The sequence below is a fragment of the Aquarana catesbeiana genome, linkage group LG12 (genome assembly GCF_042186555.1).
Source record: "Aquarana catesbeiana isolate 2022-GZ linkage group LG12, ASM4218655v1, whole genome shotgun sequence".
In the NCBI taxonomy this organism is placed as follows: domain Eukaryota; kingdom Metazoa; phylum Chordata; class Amphibia; order Anura; family Ranidae; genus Aquarana; species Aquarana catesbeiana.
The window spans coordinates 128,068,326-128,087,233 of record NC_133335.1 but is presented as its reverse complement, the minus strand read 5'-3'; the positions used below and the strand labels follow the sequence as shown (position 1 = coordinate 128,087,233).

General features: G+C 43.8%; 1 protein-coding gene across 5 annotated transcripts in view; it reads left to right on the top strand.

Annotated features, from left to right (window-relative positions):
• LOC141114560 (transcription factor CP2-like protein 1) overlaps positions 1-18,908 on the top strand; it is a 316,164-nt gene that overhangs the window by 203,638 nt on the left and 93,618 nt on the right. For all 5 annotated transcript variants that reach the window (XM_073608327.1, XM_073608326.1, XM_073608328.1 and 2 more), the window contains one exon: positions 180-290. In XM_073608327.1, the coding sequence (XP_073464428.1) occupies positions 180-290 (111 nt within the window). The remainder of the gene's footprint in view (positions 1-179; positions 291-18,908) is intronic.

Below are 18,908 nucleotides of genomic sequence, written 5' to 3'. Positions count from 1 at the left end.
GCATGTCTGCTCTGCTAGGCTCCGCCTCCTGCCCCCTTCCTGAAACATTTTCAACTGCATTCATAAAAGTTATTCATACCTGCAATAAGCCACACAAGCCATCTGTGATTTTAAATGAATTAAAACACTATTAATCTCTGCCATTTACTTTTTGGTCATTGTTTTGTCTCCATACTTAGCCTAAAGGAGCTGATCGCAAGCAGAAAACAGATCGTGAGAAGGTGGAGAAACGCACAACCCTAGAGCGGGAGAAGTACCAGGCAGCGTGTGAAAATACTGTTCTGACGGAGGTACTGACATTTCAGGCGTCTTGTCTTTAAAGTGACACTAACCCCCCCCCAAAAAAAAAAAACAAATATATATTCAAGTATATATTCTTAACTTAAACAAGTCCCTTCTGTTGCTCCCAGCCTCCTCCAGATCTCTCTTTTTTTGTGCTCTTGCAATCTAATTTACTGTTAGAGGGTGGCTGTTTGTCCACCATGGTCTCACTGTATGTATGAATGTAGTCACCCTCTCTTGCCCACTCTTGAGATTAGGGACTATGGACTATGGCCATTAGTAAGGTGCAAAGAGCAGTGCACATGACCGCAATTAACCACTTGCCGCACGCCGATGTACGTCCAAACTTTGGCGGCGGATATCGGTATCCCCGTTTTCGTGCGGCGGTCGGCTTTCAGATAAAAGTGGTCTCTGCGGCGGATTCGCCGTGAGATCACTTTTATCGGTGGCGGGAGAAGGCCCCCCTCCCGCCGCGCTCCGGTGCCCTCCGCCGCTTACCAAAGCCATCGGTAGCGGCAGAGGCGATCGCGTCTGTCTCCCTTCTGTGCCTGGAGACGAGTGAGGCTAAGATGGCGCCCACTCGTCTCCATGACAATGCTGGGCGGAAGCGACGTCAAAACGTCACTTCTGCCTATACGTCTTAAAGGCACATTTTTTTCAATGTCATTTTTTTAAATGACTTTTTTTTTAATTGCATTTTAGTGTAAATATGATATCTGAGGTCTTTTTGACCCCAGATCTCATATTTAAGAGGTCCTGTCATGCTTTTTTTTCTATTACAAGGGATGTTTACATTCCTTGTAATAGGAATAAAAGTGACTTTTTAAAAAAAAACAGTGTAAAAATAAATAAAATCATTTAAAATAAATAATAAAAATACATTTTTTTTTTAAAAACCCCCGTCCCGACTAGCTCACATGCAGAAGTGAACGCATACGTGAGTAGCGCCCGCATATGAAAAGGCTGGTCAAACCACACATGTGAGGTATTGCCGCAACCGGTAGAGTGAGAGCAATAATTCTAGCCCTAAACCTCCTCTGTAACACAAAACATGCAACCTGTAGAATTTTTTAAACGTCGCCTATGGAGATTTTTGAGGGTAAAAGTTTGACGTCATTCCACGAGCGGGCGCAATTTTGAAGCGTGACATGTTGGGTATCAATTTACTTGGCGTAACATTATATTTCACAATATAAAAAAAAAATTGGGTTAACTTTACTGTTGTCTTATTTTTTTATTCAAAAAAGTGAACTTTTTCCAAAAAAAAGACTGCTGCGCAAATACGGTGCAAAAAAAAGTATTGCATTGACTGCCATTTTATTCTCTAGGGTGTTAGAAAAAAACAATATATAATGTTTGGGGGTTCTAAGTAATTTTCTAGCAAAAAAAAAAACCTGTTTTAAACATGTAAACACCTAAAATCCAAAACGAGGCTGGTCAGTAAAGTGGTTAACGTGCACTGCTCATTCCAAACAAACAGAAGTGAGGGGGGGAGGGGGGGGGAAGCTTCGGGAGCTCATTGAGGACATTACAAGGGGGCAGAAAAACACAGTAAGAAACCATTTCACGACAAAATGGATTACAGGGCCATTAAGTAGTGGGTGTGTATTGATTATTTTTGAGTAATAAGGATATTGTTTAATGTCACTTTAAGTAAGACAACAAAAAGAGAGCCCTAGCAACCAATCAAATAGTAGTCAGGACAGCAGTTAAAAAATGAATTCTTAATGGTCACAATGCATTCTTGCACTTTGTATTAGGAGTTAAACCATATTCAAAATGCTTTTCTCTTCTTTTTAACATTTGGTACTTTGATATTTGATAAATCTAAGTGGCGTTAAGGAGGAGCTCCAGTCTCCCCCCAAAACATTTAGTCAGCAGCTACAAATACTGTATCTGCTGACTTCTTTTGTAAGGACGCTTACCTGTCCAGGGATGTAGCGCTGCCCTAACCCACACCAATTTTTCAGTCAGGTCCAGGTACCAGCACCTTAACTAAGGGAAAACAGCAGTGAAACCTTGTGGCTTTACAGTGGCTTCCCACTGTGCATGCGGGAGCCGCGATGCGCTTTGTGAATGGTCCGGCAATCTTCTGGGACCTGTGATGTGTCCCAGAAGGCTTTGGGGGAAGGAGGAGGGTGAACATCCGCTTGGATCGACACAGCGATCCGACTGGACTGGGTATACACTCCAACCCTGCCCCCGTACCCCCCCCCCGAGTGCCAAATGCTAAACGGGGGGTGATGTAAGCAAGCGGAACTTCCTCTTTTGGGTGAAGTTCCACTTTAATAAGGGAGGCAAGACAAAATTAAGCCTAAGTAGTGGATATGATGAATCCTGAAGCTAATTTTAAACATTTTTTTTTTTTGGCAAAGACCAAAATAATACTTGTGCTGCAAAGTCAGTTTCAACAAAATCACTCTGCTTATCGCCATTTTTAATCTCATGAATACATCAGTTGGTGGTAGAGGACTAGGTTTTGCAACAGTTGCAATATTAACTCTCACTCAGTAAAAGATTAAAGCAGAGCTTAATATTAGGACACTTACCTGTCCGAGAATCCACCAATATCAGCACCCCAAGCCGATGTTTCCCAGCCGCTGCCATTCGTAGTAAGGGAACCTGGCAGGGAAGCCTTTCAGTTTCACAGCTGGTTCCCTACTGTGCATGCACTTGCATCTTCTGAATGGCCTGGCGGCGGGGGAAGGAGAAGGGGTGATGGCACAGGAAGTTCCCCCTCCGATGCCAAATATGGCACCAGAGGGAGGGGGGGGGGGACTGATAAGCTCCGCTTATCAGTTTTCAAATCATTTGAAAAAATTAAATAAACTCAATTTTAGTCATACATTTAGGCCAAAATGTATTCAGCCACATGTCTTTGGTAAAAAAAAGTCAGTAAGCGTATATTGGTTTGCGCAAAAGTTATAGCGTCTACAAACTAGGGTACATTTTCTGGAATTTATGCAGATTTTAGTTTATGACTGCCCATCTCATTTCTTGAGGTGCTAAAATGGCAGGGTAGTACAACCCCCCCAAATGGCCCCATTTTAGAAAGGAAATTGCTGAGAGGCATCTTGAGCCCATTGAATATTTTATTTTTTTGTCACAAGTGGTTGAAAAATGACAAAAAAAATAAAAATTACACATGGCATGTTGAGTATTTTGCAGATCTCCATTTTTGTCACAAAGTTTTAAAAAATTGAAAAAATAAAACATTTTTCTTTTCTTTCTTCATTTTCAAAAAATAAATGAGAGCTGCAAAATACTCATCATGTCTCATAGCAAATAACTTGGGGTATCTACTTTCCAAAATGGGGTCATTTGGGGGAGTTGTGTGCCATCTTGACATTTCAGGGCCTACGAAACCGTGATAGGTAGTGAGGAAGTGAAATCACCATTTTACGCCCTTAGGCGGTGATTGGTTTTCGGGGTCCTGTACACAGCTAGGCTCCCAAAAAGTCTCACACATGTGGTATCCCCGTACTCAAGAGAAGCAGCAGAATGTATTTTGGGGTGTAATTTCACATATGCCCATGGCACGTTGAAGCAATATATCATTTAGTGACAACTTTTTTTTTTTTTTGCACAAAGTTTGTAATATTTCCGCAACTTGTGGCAAAATATAAAATATTCCATGGACTCAACATGCCTATCAGCAAATAGCTTGGGGTATCTACTTTCCAAAAAGGGGTCATTTGGGGGGGGGTTGAACTGTCCTGGCATTTTATGCACAAGATTTGAAGCTTATGTCACACGTCACCCACTCTTCTAACCACTTGAAGACAAAGCCCTTTCTGACACGGTTTACATGGTTTACATGAAAAAAAACATTTTTCTTTGAACCCCCAAACATTATATATATATATATATATATATATATATATATATATATATATATATATATATATATATATATTTTTTTTTTTTTTTTTTAAAGCAAAGGCCCTACAGATTAAAATGGTGGGTGTTGCAACAGTCTTTGCGCAGCGTTTTTTCAAATGCAATTTTTTGGGAAAAAAAAACACTTTTTTAAATTTGAATGCACTAAAACACACTATATTGCCCAAATGTTTGATGAAATAAAAAAGATGATCTTATGCCGAGTACATGACTACCAAATAAGACATGCTTTAAAATTGCGCACAAACGTGCAGCGGCGACAAACTACATACATTTTTACTTTAGATTTATAGAGGGGGTCTACTGCTAAAATTAATGCCCTTGATCTGACCTTCGCGGTGATACCTCACATGCATGGTGCAATTGCTGTTTACATATGACCCCAAACCGACGCTTGTGTTCGCCTTTGCGCGTGAGCACGGGGGGACAGGAGTGCTTTTTTTCTATCTATTTATTTATTTTTAATTATCTATTTTGCTTTTTTGTTTTGTTTGTAAACTGTTCCTTTCATTTATTTTTTTTAGCATTTTTATTGTTATCTCAGGGAATGTAAATATCCCCTATGATAGCAATAGGTAGTGACAGGTATTCTTTTTTGAAAAAATTGGGTTTATTAGACCCTAGATCTTTCCTCTGCCCTCAAAGCATCTGACAACACTAAGATCGGTGTGCACAAATGAAAAAGAACGGGAAAAGGGGAGGGTTTGAAAACAAAGCTCGCCCGGGACTTTTAAGGTGCTTCAAAATATTAGGTGAAAAAAAAAATCGAAAAACATATACACTATAGTTATAAAAAATACATGATTTTTATTGAAAGTTTAACTCTAAAAACATGTGTCCCTAAGGAGTGATACACCATCCTAAAACAGTAATGCATTAATCACAATACTTAAACCCTTTATGGGCACATAAAGACAGAGCCAACTTAATTCCATAACAATCTGCCGCTCGACATGTTTCGCTCTAATACGAGCTTCTTCAGGAGTTTGTGGCAAGGATTGTAGCGGGCTCTAAATAGTAGAGAAAAATGATATATACATGAGATATTTAATACGAACAGTAATAAGGAAAGCCTAGCCTAATTGAAGGTTTGGCAAAGTAGTATGTTAAATATCAATGTACATTTGTAATCATACATGTATGAGGTAGTGATAAATATGTTTTCCAAAAAGTACTAAATATTCAGGAGAAATACAATATTTTGTGTTTCATAATCTTACCAAGCTGTCTTTTTCAAAGTAAAGTATTGAGATTGGATAAAACGAATTGCTGCAATGCTTTCAATGTATCATGGTATGGATTCTCTGTCATTGTAACTTCTGTAGATTTATACTAGCGGCACGAAGCTTATTGCTTCCAAATGGTCGCCTATTAAGACTATTAAGACCTAATTTTGCAGTAACCTGCCAATCAATAGGTATCGTGTACATCATGCAATGCATCATGCAATGTGAATGCCAGATGTTTTACATTGGCAAGACTAAACGACCGTTTTACTGTCGGATAAGGGATCATGTTTCCTTAATACAAAAAAAAACGAATGGAAACCCCCATTAGCCGCCATGTTGGCCTATAACACAACTTTGACAGTAATTGTCTACATTTTTTTGCCCTAGAACACATCCCCCTTGGAGACAGGGGAGGAGACTATGACAAATTACTCCTCCAAAAGGAGGCACGGTGGATACACGCACTGTTAGCCTTAAAATATCCAGGCATGAATGATGCATTCAGTAACCTTTTGTAAATTAATTTTTTTTTTTCTCTATACACCATTTTTTGTAAACATTTTCTAGATTTTCTGTATGTATTTATGGCTTCTTTTGTATTTACTCCCCACTGAATTGATGTCTTAACCTTACAGGCTGTCCTTACTTTACATTAATAAACAAGTTCGTTTTTCAAATTTACAAATTCACAAATAATGCTTTACTGTAGATGAGGTCTCTCATGTATGGATGCTCTCTGTCCATTTAGGTCCACATGGACACCCGGGGCACCCAATGTGACAAGTGAATAATTAATCGCTTGCCCATCGGGAGCCCTGGAGATTTTAATCCCCTTGTCTGCAACCTACTTTGGAGCGGCACGTAGAGATGTTAGTTTTTCTTTAATTCAATTAAAAAGAATAAACCCTGTAACCTTTTTTTTTTTCCTTTTTGTTATATTGCTTTGTATATATATATATATTTTTTTAAATTAATCGTGGGCGGATCAGTGCCTCTGCATATCCCTTTCATGACTAAGCCTATTTTTGAAATTTGGTGTTTACAAGTTAAAATCCGTATTTTTTTGCTAGAAAATGACTTAGAACCCCCAAACATTATATATATTTTTTTAGCAGAGAATCTAGAGAATAAAATGGCGATTGTTGCAATATTTTTTATCACACGGTATTTGTGCAGCGGTGTTTTAAACGCAAATTTTTGGAAAAGTGACACTTTCATGAATTTTAAAAAATCCAAACAGTAAAGTTACCCCAATTTTTTTATATAATGTGAAAGATGATGTTACGCCGAGTAAATAGATACCAAACATGTCACCCTTTATAATTGCACGCACTCGTGGAATGGCGACGAACTACGGTACCTATGAATTTCCATAGGCGACGCTTTAAAATTTTTTTACGGTTACCAGGTTTGAGCTACAGAGGAGGTCTAGGGCTAGAATTATTGCTCTCACTCTGACGATCGCGGCGATACCTCACATGTGTGGTTTGAACACTGTTTACATATGCGGGCGCGACTTCCGTATGCGTTTTCTTCGCTGCGCGAGCTCGCGGGGACAGGGGCACTTTAAAAAAAATTTTTTTTTTTTATTTATTTTATTTATTTTGTACTTTATAAATTGTGTTTAAAAAAATTTTTTTTTTTTTTACTTTTATTGCTGTCACAAGCAATGTAAACATCCCTTGTGACAGTAATAAGTGGTGACAGGTACTCTTTATGGAGGGATCGGGGGTCTAAAAGACCTCCAATCCCTCCTTTACACTTCAAAGTATTCAGATCGCTGAAAACGGCGATTCTGAATACTGTGTACTTTTTTAAATTCGGCGCCATTGGCAGCCGAGTAAACGGGAAGTGACGTCATGACGTCGCTTCCGCGTTTACAACGAGAAGGCTGGAACGAAGCCGCTCGCAGCTTCGTTCCAGCCCGCCCCCAGCCGCCGAAGGCAGCCGAATGGACACCGGGCCTCCCGATCGCACGGGAGGCCCGGTAACAGCGGCGGGAGGCGGCGGGAGGGGGGGATGTCCCCTCCCGCTCCTCCGGTATAACAGCCGAGCGGCTTTTAGCCGCATCGGTTGTTATACATGGGTAGCCGATCGCCCGCTGTAAACAACGGTACCGGGATGATGCCTGCAGCTGCGGGCATCATCCCGGTATAACCCCGGAAAGCCGAGTACGCATATCTGCGTACGGTCGGCGGGAAGGGGTTAATGATATTCCTCGTTTGTAGACTGTTATACTCTATGACTAGGGATGAGCCGAACACCCCCATGTTCGGTTCGCACCAGAACATGAGAACAGGAAAAAAGTTTGTTCAAACACGCGAACACCGTTAAAGTCTATGGGACACGAACATGAATAATCAAAAGTGCTAATTTTAAAGGCTTATATGCAAGTTATTGTCATAAAAAGCATTTGGGGACCTGGGTCCTGCCCCAGGGGACATGGATCAATGCAAAAAAAAAAGTTTTAAAAACGAACGTTTTTTCAGGAGCAGTGATTTTAATAATGCTTAAAGTCAAACAATAAAAGTGTAATATCCCTTTAAATTTCATAGCTGGGGGGTGTCTATAGTATGCCTGTAAATGGACGCATGTTTCCCATGTTTAGAACAGTCTGACAGCAAAATGACATTTCAAAGGAAAAAAGTCATTTAAAACTACTCGCGGCTATTGCATTGCCGGTCCGACAATACACATAAAAGTTCATTGATAAAAACGGCATGGGAATTCCCCACAGGGGAACCCCGAACCAAAATTAAAAAAAAAAAAATGATGTGGGGGTCCCCCTAAATTCCATACCAGGTCCTTCAGGTCTGGTATGGATATTAAGGGAAACCCCGGCCAAAATTAAAAAAAAAAAAATGATGTGGGGGTCCCCCTAAATTCCATACCAGACCCTTCAGGTTTGGTATGGATTTTAAGGGGAACCCCGCGCCAAAATTTAAAAAAATAAACGGCGTGGAGTCTCTCCAAAAATCCATATCAGACCCTTATCCGAGCACGCAACCTGGCAGGCCGCAGGAAAAAGGGGGGGACGAGAGAGCGCCCCCCTCCGGAACCGTACCAGGCCACATGCCCTCAACATTGGGAGGGTGCTTTGGGGTAGCCCCCCAAAACACCTTGTCCCCATGTTGATGAGGACAAGGGCCTCATCTCCACAACCCTGGCCGGTGGTTGTGGGGGTCTGCGGGCGGGGGGCTTATCGGAATCTGGAAGCCCCCTTTAACAAGGGGACCCCCAGATCCCGGCCCCCCCCATGTGAAATGGTAAGGGGGTACATAAGTACCCCTACCATTTCACTAAAAAACTGTCAAAAATGTTAAAAATGACAAGAGACAGTTTTTGACAACTCCTTTATTTAAATGCTTCTTCTTTCTTCTATCTTCCTTCATCTTCTTCTTCTGGCTCTTCTGGTTCTTCCGCCGGTGTTCTCGTCCAGCATCTCCTCCGCGGCGTCTTCTATCTTCTTCTCCTCGGGCCGCTCCGCACCCATGGCATCTTCTTCTTCATCTTCTTCTCTTCTTCTCTTCTTCATCTTCTCTTCTTCATCTTCTTCTCTTCTTCTCCGGGCTGCTCCGCATCCATGCTGGCATGGAGGGAGGCTCCCGCTGTGTGACGCGTCTCCTCTTCTGACGGTTCTTAAATAACGGGGGGCGGGGCCACCTGGTGACCCCGCTCCCTCTGACACACGGTGACTTGACGGGACTTCCCTGTGACGTCACGGGGAATGCCACAGGGAAGTCCCATCATGTCCCGTGCGTCAGAGGGGGCAGGGTCGCCGGGTGGCCCCGCCCCCCGTTATTTAAGAACCGTCAGAAGAGGAGACGTGTCACACAGCGGGAGCCTCCCTCCATGCCATGGGTGCAAAGCGGCCAGAGGAGAAGAAGATAGAAGACGCCGTGGAGGAGATGCTGGACGAGAACACCGGAGGAAGAACAAGAAGAACAAGAAGAACAAGAAGAACAAGAAGAACAAGAAGATGAAGGAAGAAAGAAGAAGGACTTAAATAAAGGAATTGTCAAAAACTGTCTCTTGTCATTTTTAACATTTTTGACAGGTTTTTAGTGAAATGGTAGGGGTACTCTTGTACCCCCTTACCATTTCACACAGGGGGGGCAGGATCTGGGCGTCTCCTTGTTAAAGGGGGCTTCCAGATTCCGATAAGCCCCCTGCCCGCAGACCCCCACAACCACCGGCCAGGGTTGTGGGGATGAGGCCCTTGTCCTCATCAACATGGGGACAAGGTGTTTTGGGGGGCTACCCCAAAGCACCTTCCCAATGTTGAGGGCATGTGGCCTGGTACGGTTCAGGAGGGGGGGCGCGCTCTCGTCCCCCCCTCTTTTCCTGCGGCCTGCCAGGTTGCGTGCTCGGATAAGGGTCTGGTATGGATTTTTGGGGGGACCCCACGCCGTTTTTTTTTTTTTATTTTGGCGCAGGGTTCCCCTTAAAATCCATACCAGACCTGAAAAAACGTCCGTTTTTAAAACTTTTTTTTTGCATTGATCCATGTCCCCTGGGGCAGGACCCAGGTCCCCAAACACTTTTTATGACAATACCATGCATATAAGCCTTTAAAATTAGCACTTTTGATTTCTCCCATAGACTTTTAAAGGGTGTTCCGCGGCATTCGAATTTGCCGCGAACACCCCAAATTGTTCGCTGTTCGGCGAACTTGCGAACAGCCGATGTTCAAGTCGAACATGAGTTCGACTCGAACTCGAAGCTCATCCCTATCTATGACCTATTGATACTCAGTAAATTCTTGTCATTTCCCCTGGTCCATTATTGACATCGCTGTGTTTGTTATCCTTTTGCCCCTCTTCTAAGATGGCGCCATTGGCCTCACTAGCTCCACCACTGTATTGCCGATTCGCGCATGCGCACTACTCATGAGCGCACGCAGCGAGCGTCAATCAGTGATGTCGCTACATTCGTCGTTCAGTTGCAGCTGGGGCATTCTCAATATACGTCTGCATCCCGGCGGTGATGGAGAGCTTATAAAGGCGGTGAGATACCGCACATCCTCTGTCATTGGCACCTTATCACAGGGAGCATATGGATCGCTCCTTCATTTACCCGCCTACTGTTTTTCTCAGTAAGTATCTCTAGCTGCAGCCATGTTCAATTTTGACAGGAATTGCACCTGATGGATCTGTTTAACCTGTGCAATTGTTTCATCTTGATTTAGAATCTGCTGCATGGGAATGTTCTTTCCCAATTTGATTCCTCAATCCCCGATTAGGGCTCCTCCTTATTGTGCCGGTTTACTGCTGTTACTACCTTCATTTTATGCTAGGAGGTATCTATTCACTTTGAGCAACATAATCCTTGATTCTATTTAAGGTAAAAAATGTCTTTTTAAACTTTAAGCCAATTGGGGGTGCCCTGCATCATTTTATTTTATTAATTTTTGTTAATTTCATTTAAAGATATACAAAACTTTATATCCCTCTTTTGGCCATCCCAGGACAGAGAATCCATACTATGAGAGCCCATACATTGAAAGCATTGCAGCAATTTGTTTTATCCAATCTCAATACTTTACTTTGAAAACGACAGCTTGGTAAGATTATGAAACACAAAATATTGTATTTCTCTTGTATATTTAGTACTTTTTGGAAAATATATTTATCACTACCTCATACATGTATGATTACAAATGTACATTGATATTTAACATACATTTAAACATTTTTTTTTTAACTGTAGTGGTGAAATCACCTCCTACAGTGCTGGAGTCACTGATTCATGTATCGTAAGAGCACGCGGTGTTGCTGTCAAGATAAATACATCGGTGCTGCAGCTGAATAGAGTACCTGAAAATAAAATAATGGTTAACAATAAAATGCAGTAAACTGTAAATTATAAAAGAATTACATACCTGAAAAGCAAACATGATAAAACATAGTAACAATAAAACATTGCAGTTAAAAAATACAGTAAAACAGAGCAGAATAGAGAGAACAATTGAGAAAGAATAAAACAGCTATTTTTTGCTTTTTTATTTTATCATTTTTTTCAACTTTTTTTTTTGTAACTGTAACGGTTATAACGGTTGTAGTGTTTGTAACGGTTGTAACAGTTCGGTTCCAGGTTTGGGTCTCTAAAAATGCAATGGCATCTTTGGAGACCCCGTGTAAGTGTGTCCTAGTCTGTGCAGTGCTGTACCCTATGCTAATACTCCACTAGTGTGTGGTAGCGTTCAAAACATTCACCAATGCAAAGACCAGGATGGTCAGGACTGGAGGGACAATAATAGCGGGTGTCACGCCTACATAATTGCTATAGACACAACATCTTCTTTGGGGTGATTGATTGGTAGGGATACCAGGGAGGACATACGGAAAATGCCTCCCATGCAGCCAGCTCACTGCATTTACATTTGGAAGTTGGGCCACAGCCCTGTCTGGAAACAGAAGGGTTGTGATGATCTCTCCTTGGAATTTAAGGAAGGATCCAGTTCGTCCTGAAGCTTTGTATAGCACAAAAGCGTTCAGAGCCAATTGGAATAAATATACAGACACTTTTTTGTACCAGCGTCTGGCCTTATGGGCAATTATGTACGGTGCCAACAACTGGTCGTTGAGGTCCACCCCTCCCATATTAAGATTATAATCGTAGACACAGAGGGGTTTCTCCACAACACCAGTCGCCATAGGAATTTGGACCATCGTGTCTGCGTGAAGGTAGGACAGAACTAATACATTCTTATTATCCCTCCACTTCACAGCGAGCAAATTATTACACTTCAAGCAGGCTCTCTCCCCCAGCCTAAGACGAGAATCTACAAGCCGCTGGGGTAGGCCCCGGCAATTAGATTGCATGATGCCACATTCGCCAATTCCATAATTAAACAAGTGACTAAAAAGTGGCACGCTCATGTAATAATTGTCCACATACAAGTCGTACCCCTTTCCGAATAAGGGTGACACCAAGTCCCACACATTCTTACCAGCGCTCCCTATGTAGTCTGGGCAGTTCTCCAGCTCTACGTAACTATCTCTTCCCTTGTAAACCATAAAACTATATGTATAGCCTGTTGCCCTGTCACAGAGCTTATACATCTTGACCCCATATCTGGCACGCTTGCTGGGAAGATACTGTTTGAATGACAAGCGGCCAGAAAACGTAATCAGGGACACATCAAAGCAGATATGGAGTAAACAAGGCTGCAAACTGATGGTTGAAGTGGTTTATGAGGGGCCGATTTTTGTAGAGCTGATCGTATTCAGGGTCACCCCGAGGAGGACAGAGTTCATTGTCATTGAAATGCATGAACCGCAAGATCTGCTCATATCGTGTCCTGGTCATGGAGGCAAAGAACACGGGCATATGATGAATTGGGTCAGTGCACCAATATGACCGCAACTCAACCTTTTTAGTAATGCCCATGAGGAGGGATAGGCCCAGGAAGGTCTTAAATATGGAAACCGTAATAGGTTTCCAATCTCTGACAAGGGTCAACTGGGGATTAGCGGCGATGAATTGACCAGCATACAAATTGCTTTGGTCCACAATAGATCTATAACTAATTTCCACCTGAATTCCGGGTTGGCCAGTAAATGGGGGAAGTACGGGTGCTGCAGAAGTGGTGGGCTCCCAATTCAGATTGGCAAATGCAGCAGGAAGGGCACTATGTGCTTGATGGGATTGTCTTTGTCTTCTTGGTGGCTGCGGAACACTAGTTGTGCTAGCCACCTCACCAGCTTGAACTGCAATTATGGTACTCACCACGTCACCATGTGATACTGCAGTGCTGGATGTACGACCAGGATGTACTAGGCGCTGGAGCTTGCCAGTTCACCAGGCCCTGTCAAAGGGCAAAGGAGAACAAAAAAAAAAAACGATTAAATCCAGAAGGGCTTTTTTACCACCACTATTCCTTTATATTGGCTTTTTAAAATGTACAAATGCAACAATTTAGAAATTGAATGAAAGGTTTAGCACTGGGAAACACTTTTTGAAATATAAAAAGTGCATTTTATATACAACTACATAGATCAGACCAAAATGAGGGACAAATGAGGGGGAAAGAGGGACAGAGGGACATTGCTCCAAATCAGGGACAGTCCCTCGAAATCAGGGACAGTTGGGAGCTATGATATTGGGTAAATTATTAGAGGGGGTGATTAGAGACTATATCCAAAGATTTACAGAGGAACAGAATATCATTAGCGGTAATCAGCATGGGTTTACGAAAGGTCGTTTCTGCCAGACCAGTCTGCTAACATTCGACGAGGAAGTGAGCTGCCATCTAGATAAGGGGAGGCCTGTGGACTTGGTATATCTGGATTTTGCAAAAGCATGATTTAGTCCCCCATAAACGCTTAACCACTTAAGGACCGGGCCTATTTTTCAAACTTGTTTACAAGTTAAAATAATTTTTTTTTGCTAGAAAATTACTTAGAACCCCAAAACATTATGGAATAGTGGTGGAAAAAAAAAAATGTTGCTTGAAGAGCTATGGGTGGAAGTGACGTTTAGACGTCGCTTCCGTCCTCCTGGGGATATCGGCATTGGGGAAATGGAACTACTGAGTAACTTTGGAGTCAACCCGCTTGGGATCTCCTCCAGTGTTAGTCTCCTGCCGTAAGGGTAGATGTGTGACAGGAGTCACTTTGGATAGGGTACCCGAGAACTCCATTCTGATCTGTACTGGTCGGACTCTCTTTACAGCCACACTGGAACATTGTACACGTGTATATATTGTGTGTTGTCTCATGCTGTTGGACTCTTGAGATCGTTTGGGGTGTGGTAGTATTCCATTGTTTTATTGTCTCTGTCTGCCCTGGCTGTGGGGGGGATTCCTCCAACAGCTATCCTGGCTGATTGGACAATTTACCCAGCCCTGAATTACAAAGGAGGGGGGTGATGGTCCCGAGTTGGATTTCTGTCGTGTACATGTGTGATAATAAATCAGTTTGATGCTGTTGTTCACCCTACACTGTGTTACGGCTGGTGACTGGGTGGGCTAAAAGATCTTGAATCTTGTGGTACCAAAAAGAGAAAGCATTTACGGTGGACATAGCCGTGTTGAGGACAAGGGTTCATCACAACTGGTTGGCAGCAGTGGGATGAGAGTGCTCAAGATGGCTGATGAAAGTCTGCACACTAGGAGCACTGAGGCCCCAGAGTATCACCATTGGACATCAAGCAGTCTCCAAGAAAGAGCCAGAATGTTGGGTCTCAACCACAGGGGACTGAATAAGGACCAGCTGGTCCAGTTGCTGGAGGAAAACAGCCAGCAGGAGGAGTCAACCACAGATGGGGGTCATACACTTCCCAGCGCAGACACAGCAGAGCCTCCCAGCCCAGGCAGTAGGAGCCCTTGGGTTGTTTGGTACGAGGATAAGATGGCCCTTCTGGGGAAGGATGTCACCACCGAAAGAAAGCTTGCAGCCATTGAAAAGGCACAAAAAAAACAAAAGGAACGGGAGACTGCAAAAAACAGCCACCACCCCTGTGTCTCTCCCTGCCTTATGGAAGACCCAAAGAATTTCCAGGAAGGACTTTAAGCCCTACCAAGACAATACAGAGGATGTGGATGGGTTATTTCAGAACCTTGAACATCAATGCGAACTACTGGGGGTCCCGCCCGCAGACTGGACCAGCCATGTAGTAGGACTGTTGGAAGGAGGGGCTGCTGAGGCTTATCGGATGATGGATCCTCTCAAGAAACGTAGCTATGAGGACCTAAAACTGGCAGTACTGGACTATTACGCTGTATCGCCAGAGGTGTATCGGGCCCAGTTCCGGACAACCCCTCGGATCCCTGAGACCTCCTTCAAAATGTTTGCCCACAAGCTGTCCGTAGCATCTTGATCAACACACAATGGCGGAAGCCTCCCGCCGAGGCACCCTGAGTTCCCAAGGTGTCCAGTCCCACCTCTGGGCCCTACATGCCTCCCCATCATCAGGTGAACCCCCAGGCAGCACCCAGGCAGACCCTCGGGTCCCACTACCACACCATCCAATTTCCCCACAGCGGACCGCAAGACCCATCTTGGAAAGGCGCTATTTTGTCTGTGGGCAGCCTAGTCACTATCAGGCCAGCTGCCCTGCCAGAACCAAAACTCTCAGACCTAGCCCTGGCATGCCAGTACATTATGTGGATCTGTACCAGGCTCCCGAGGACATGCCGCCACCCCCACCAGACTGGTGTTCCTCTTCTGTCGACTGGGACACCCTTTCAGGAGTCTTTGGCCTACAACCTGCTGAGGCCCCTACATCGCTTCTCTAAGGTAAGCACCTACAAGAGGTCACCGTGGATGGTCAAAAGGTGGTGGGATTCCGAGATTCGTGTGCGTTCATCACTATTGTGGACCCACGAGTTGTGAGCCCTGGTGCTGTCCAGCCCAGCCCAGGAATAGTGATCCGATTGGCAGGCGGCACCAAACGCTTCATTCCCCTCGCTACTGTCACCCTGGACTATGAACTGGGGCCCAAGCGCTGTGATGTTGAAGTAATGGGAAGATTACCTGCAGATGTGCTTCTTGGGAATGGCCGAGGTCCAACACTTGGGACACCAGGTGGGGTGAGGCAGACTGCGCCCAGAACCAGCTAAAATCGAAGCCATTAGAGACTGGCCCACTCCTCAGAATAAAAAACAGGTTATGGCCTTTTTGGGCACTCCAAACTATTATCGCAAATTTGTTCCCCATTTCAGCACAATTGCCAAGCCACTGACGGACCTGACCAAGAAGACCATGTCAAGGATGGTGACGTGGACCCCGGCCTGCCAGACTGCCTTTGATCAGCTAAAAGAAGCCCTCTCCCATGACCCCGTCCTGGCAGCCCCAAACTACAAGCGAAGGTTCATTGTACAGACATATGCCTCCACATATGGGCTGGGGGTTGCACTGAGCCAGTAGCAGAAAGTTGCTGGACAGAGAGGTGGCCTATGCCACCATCGAAAAGGAGTGCCTGGCTATAGTATGGGCCTTGAAAAAACTGCAACCCTATTTGTACGGCAGGGAGTTCACCATTCTCATGGACCACAACCCCCTCATCTGGCTGAATCGGATCTCAGGGGATAACGGCCACCTGCTAAAGTGTAGTTTGGCCTTACAACCGTATAACTTCACTATTCAGTACCGAAGGGGGAGCCGACACCAAAATGCAGATGGGCTCTCCATTCCCAGTAAAGCCCAGTCACCCTGTCTTCTCTCCAGTGGCTGAAAGGGCTCCCAGAAGAAGGACCAGTCTACGCTCTCCCCAGTGGCAGGCATGTTCTCTGAGAGAGGCAGAGGTTGGCTGGGTAAGTAATGCTATGTTTGGGACAATTTTATTTGGGGTACTCTGGGCATACCGGCATTGAGGAAATGGAACTACTGACTAACTTTGGAGTCAACCTGCTTGGGGTCTCCTCCAGTGTTAGTCTCCTGCCGTAAGGGTAGATGTGTGACAGGAGTCACTTTGGGTAGGGTGCCCGAGAACTCCATTCTGATCTATACTAGTCGGACTCTCTTTACAGCCACATTGGAACATTGTACATATGTATATATTGTGTGTTGTCTCATGCTGTTGGACTCTTTTGCTGAGATCGTTTGGGGTGTGGTTGTATTCCATTGTTTTATTGTCTCTATCTGCCCTGGCTGTGGGGGGGGGGGGGATTCCTCCAACAGCTCTCCTTGCTGATTGGACAGTTTACCCCGCCCTGAATTACAAAGGGGGGGGTGATGGTCCCGAGTTGGATATCTGTTGTGTACATGTGTGATAATAAATCAGTTTGATGCTGTTGTTCATCCTACACTGTGTTACAGCTGGTGACTGGGTGGGCTAAAATATCTTGGATCGTGTGGTACCAGACAGAGAAAGCATTTACGGTGGACATAGTCCTGTTGAGGACAAGGGTTTGTCACACCTGTATTGGTATGGAGCCGGGTGGGGGCCATCTTCCCCTTACTCAGCTCCATACCACAGAGGACACAGGATACCGACGGCTCCGGTAAGCGACGGAGGGAGGGGAGGGAGCCCCCTCCCGCCACCGATAAAAGTGATCTTGTGGCGAATCCGCCACAGAGATTAGTTTTATCTTAAAGCAGACCACCCGTTTAAGAAGAGGATACCGGGGTTATGGCAGCTATCTGCTGCCATAACAACGATACTCCTCTTCAATTGCAGACGTATAACTACGGCGGGCAGTCCGTAAGTGGTTAATAGAGATCTGCAGGCATGGACCATAAGGTTTGTTCTTGGGTAAAAAACTGGTTACAGGGTCGTATCCAAAGGGTGGTGATAAATAACATGTATTCAGACTGGTCTGGAGTGATGAGTTGGGTACCCCAAGGTTGGGACCAATTCTATTCAATTTATTTATAAATGATCTGGAGAACGGGATAAATAGCTCAGTCTCAGTTTTTGCAGATGACGCAAAAATAAGTAGAGCAATAAACTCACATGAGGACATAGAAATTTTGCAGAATCACCTGAATAAAATAATGGAGTGGGCAAACAAATGGCAAATGAGGTTTAATGTGGAGAAATGGAAAGTAATGCACTTGGGGGCAAAAAACATTAATTGCCCCCAAGTGCAGATTATTCACTAGGTGGAAAACCTCTGGGAGAATCAAGGATGGAGAAGGATCTAGGTGTCCTAATAGATGACAGATTGAGTAATAGCATGCAATGTCAAGCTGCAACTATCAAACCAGGAAGAATTTTAGCATGCATTACAAAGAGATATACTCCAGGAACAAAACTATAATCCTAACACTTTATAAAACCCTGGTTAGGCCAAATCTGCAGTATTCTGCTGCAAACATTAAATGTATTCTCGCTGGAGATACGACGCTTGAGGGGTGACATGATAGCGATCTACAAATACCTTAATGGGGATCCCAGCATAGGAAAAAAACGATTCAGTCAAAGGGCGTGTATGAGGACACGGGGCCACACAATGAGATTGGAGGAGAAACGGTTTAACCATAAACTGCGCAGGGGGTTCTTCACTATCAGCTCAATAAGGATGTGGAACTCTCTCCCACAATTGGTTGTGTCTGCAGGGAGTATAGATATTTTTAAAAGACTCTTGGATGTATATCTTAAAAAACACAATATACAGGGATATAGGAAATTATTATAGACCCTGACACACGTATACCTACACAGGTTGAACTGGATGGAATATTGTCTTTTTTCAGCCTTACCTACAATGTAACTATGTAAGTTTATTTAATAACCGAAGACTCCTACAATTTTAATCAAATGCCATGCAGTTAGGTTATCATTATTTATTAGTGACTTAAAGAATATATAAACCCAACATTTCATATTCCTATTATGTGTCTGCTGTACCATGTACTTGTATAGAAAAGGTATCCAGTTCTCTTTGTATTGCTTCCTTCATGTGAAGTTCCTGGTGTTCTTACCAGCACCTCTGCTTTCCTATCAAAAACTGTCATAAGAGCACAGTGTGGTCAGTTCTCTAGCTGTGCCGACTCTCCTCCATTGATCAGACTTGTTTGATATTTGAGGAGCTTAGTCATAATCTACTTA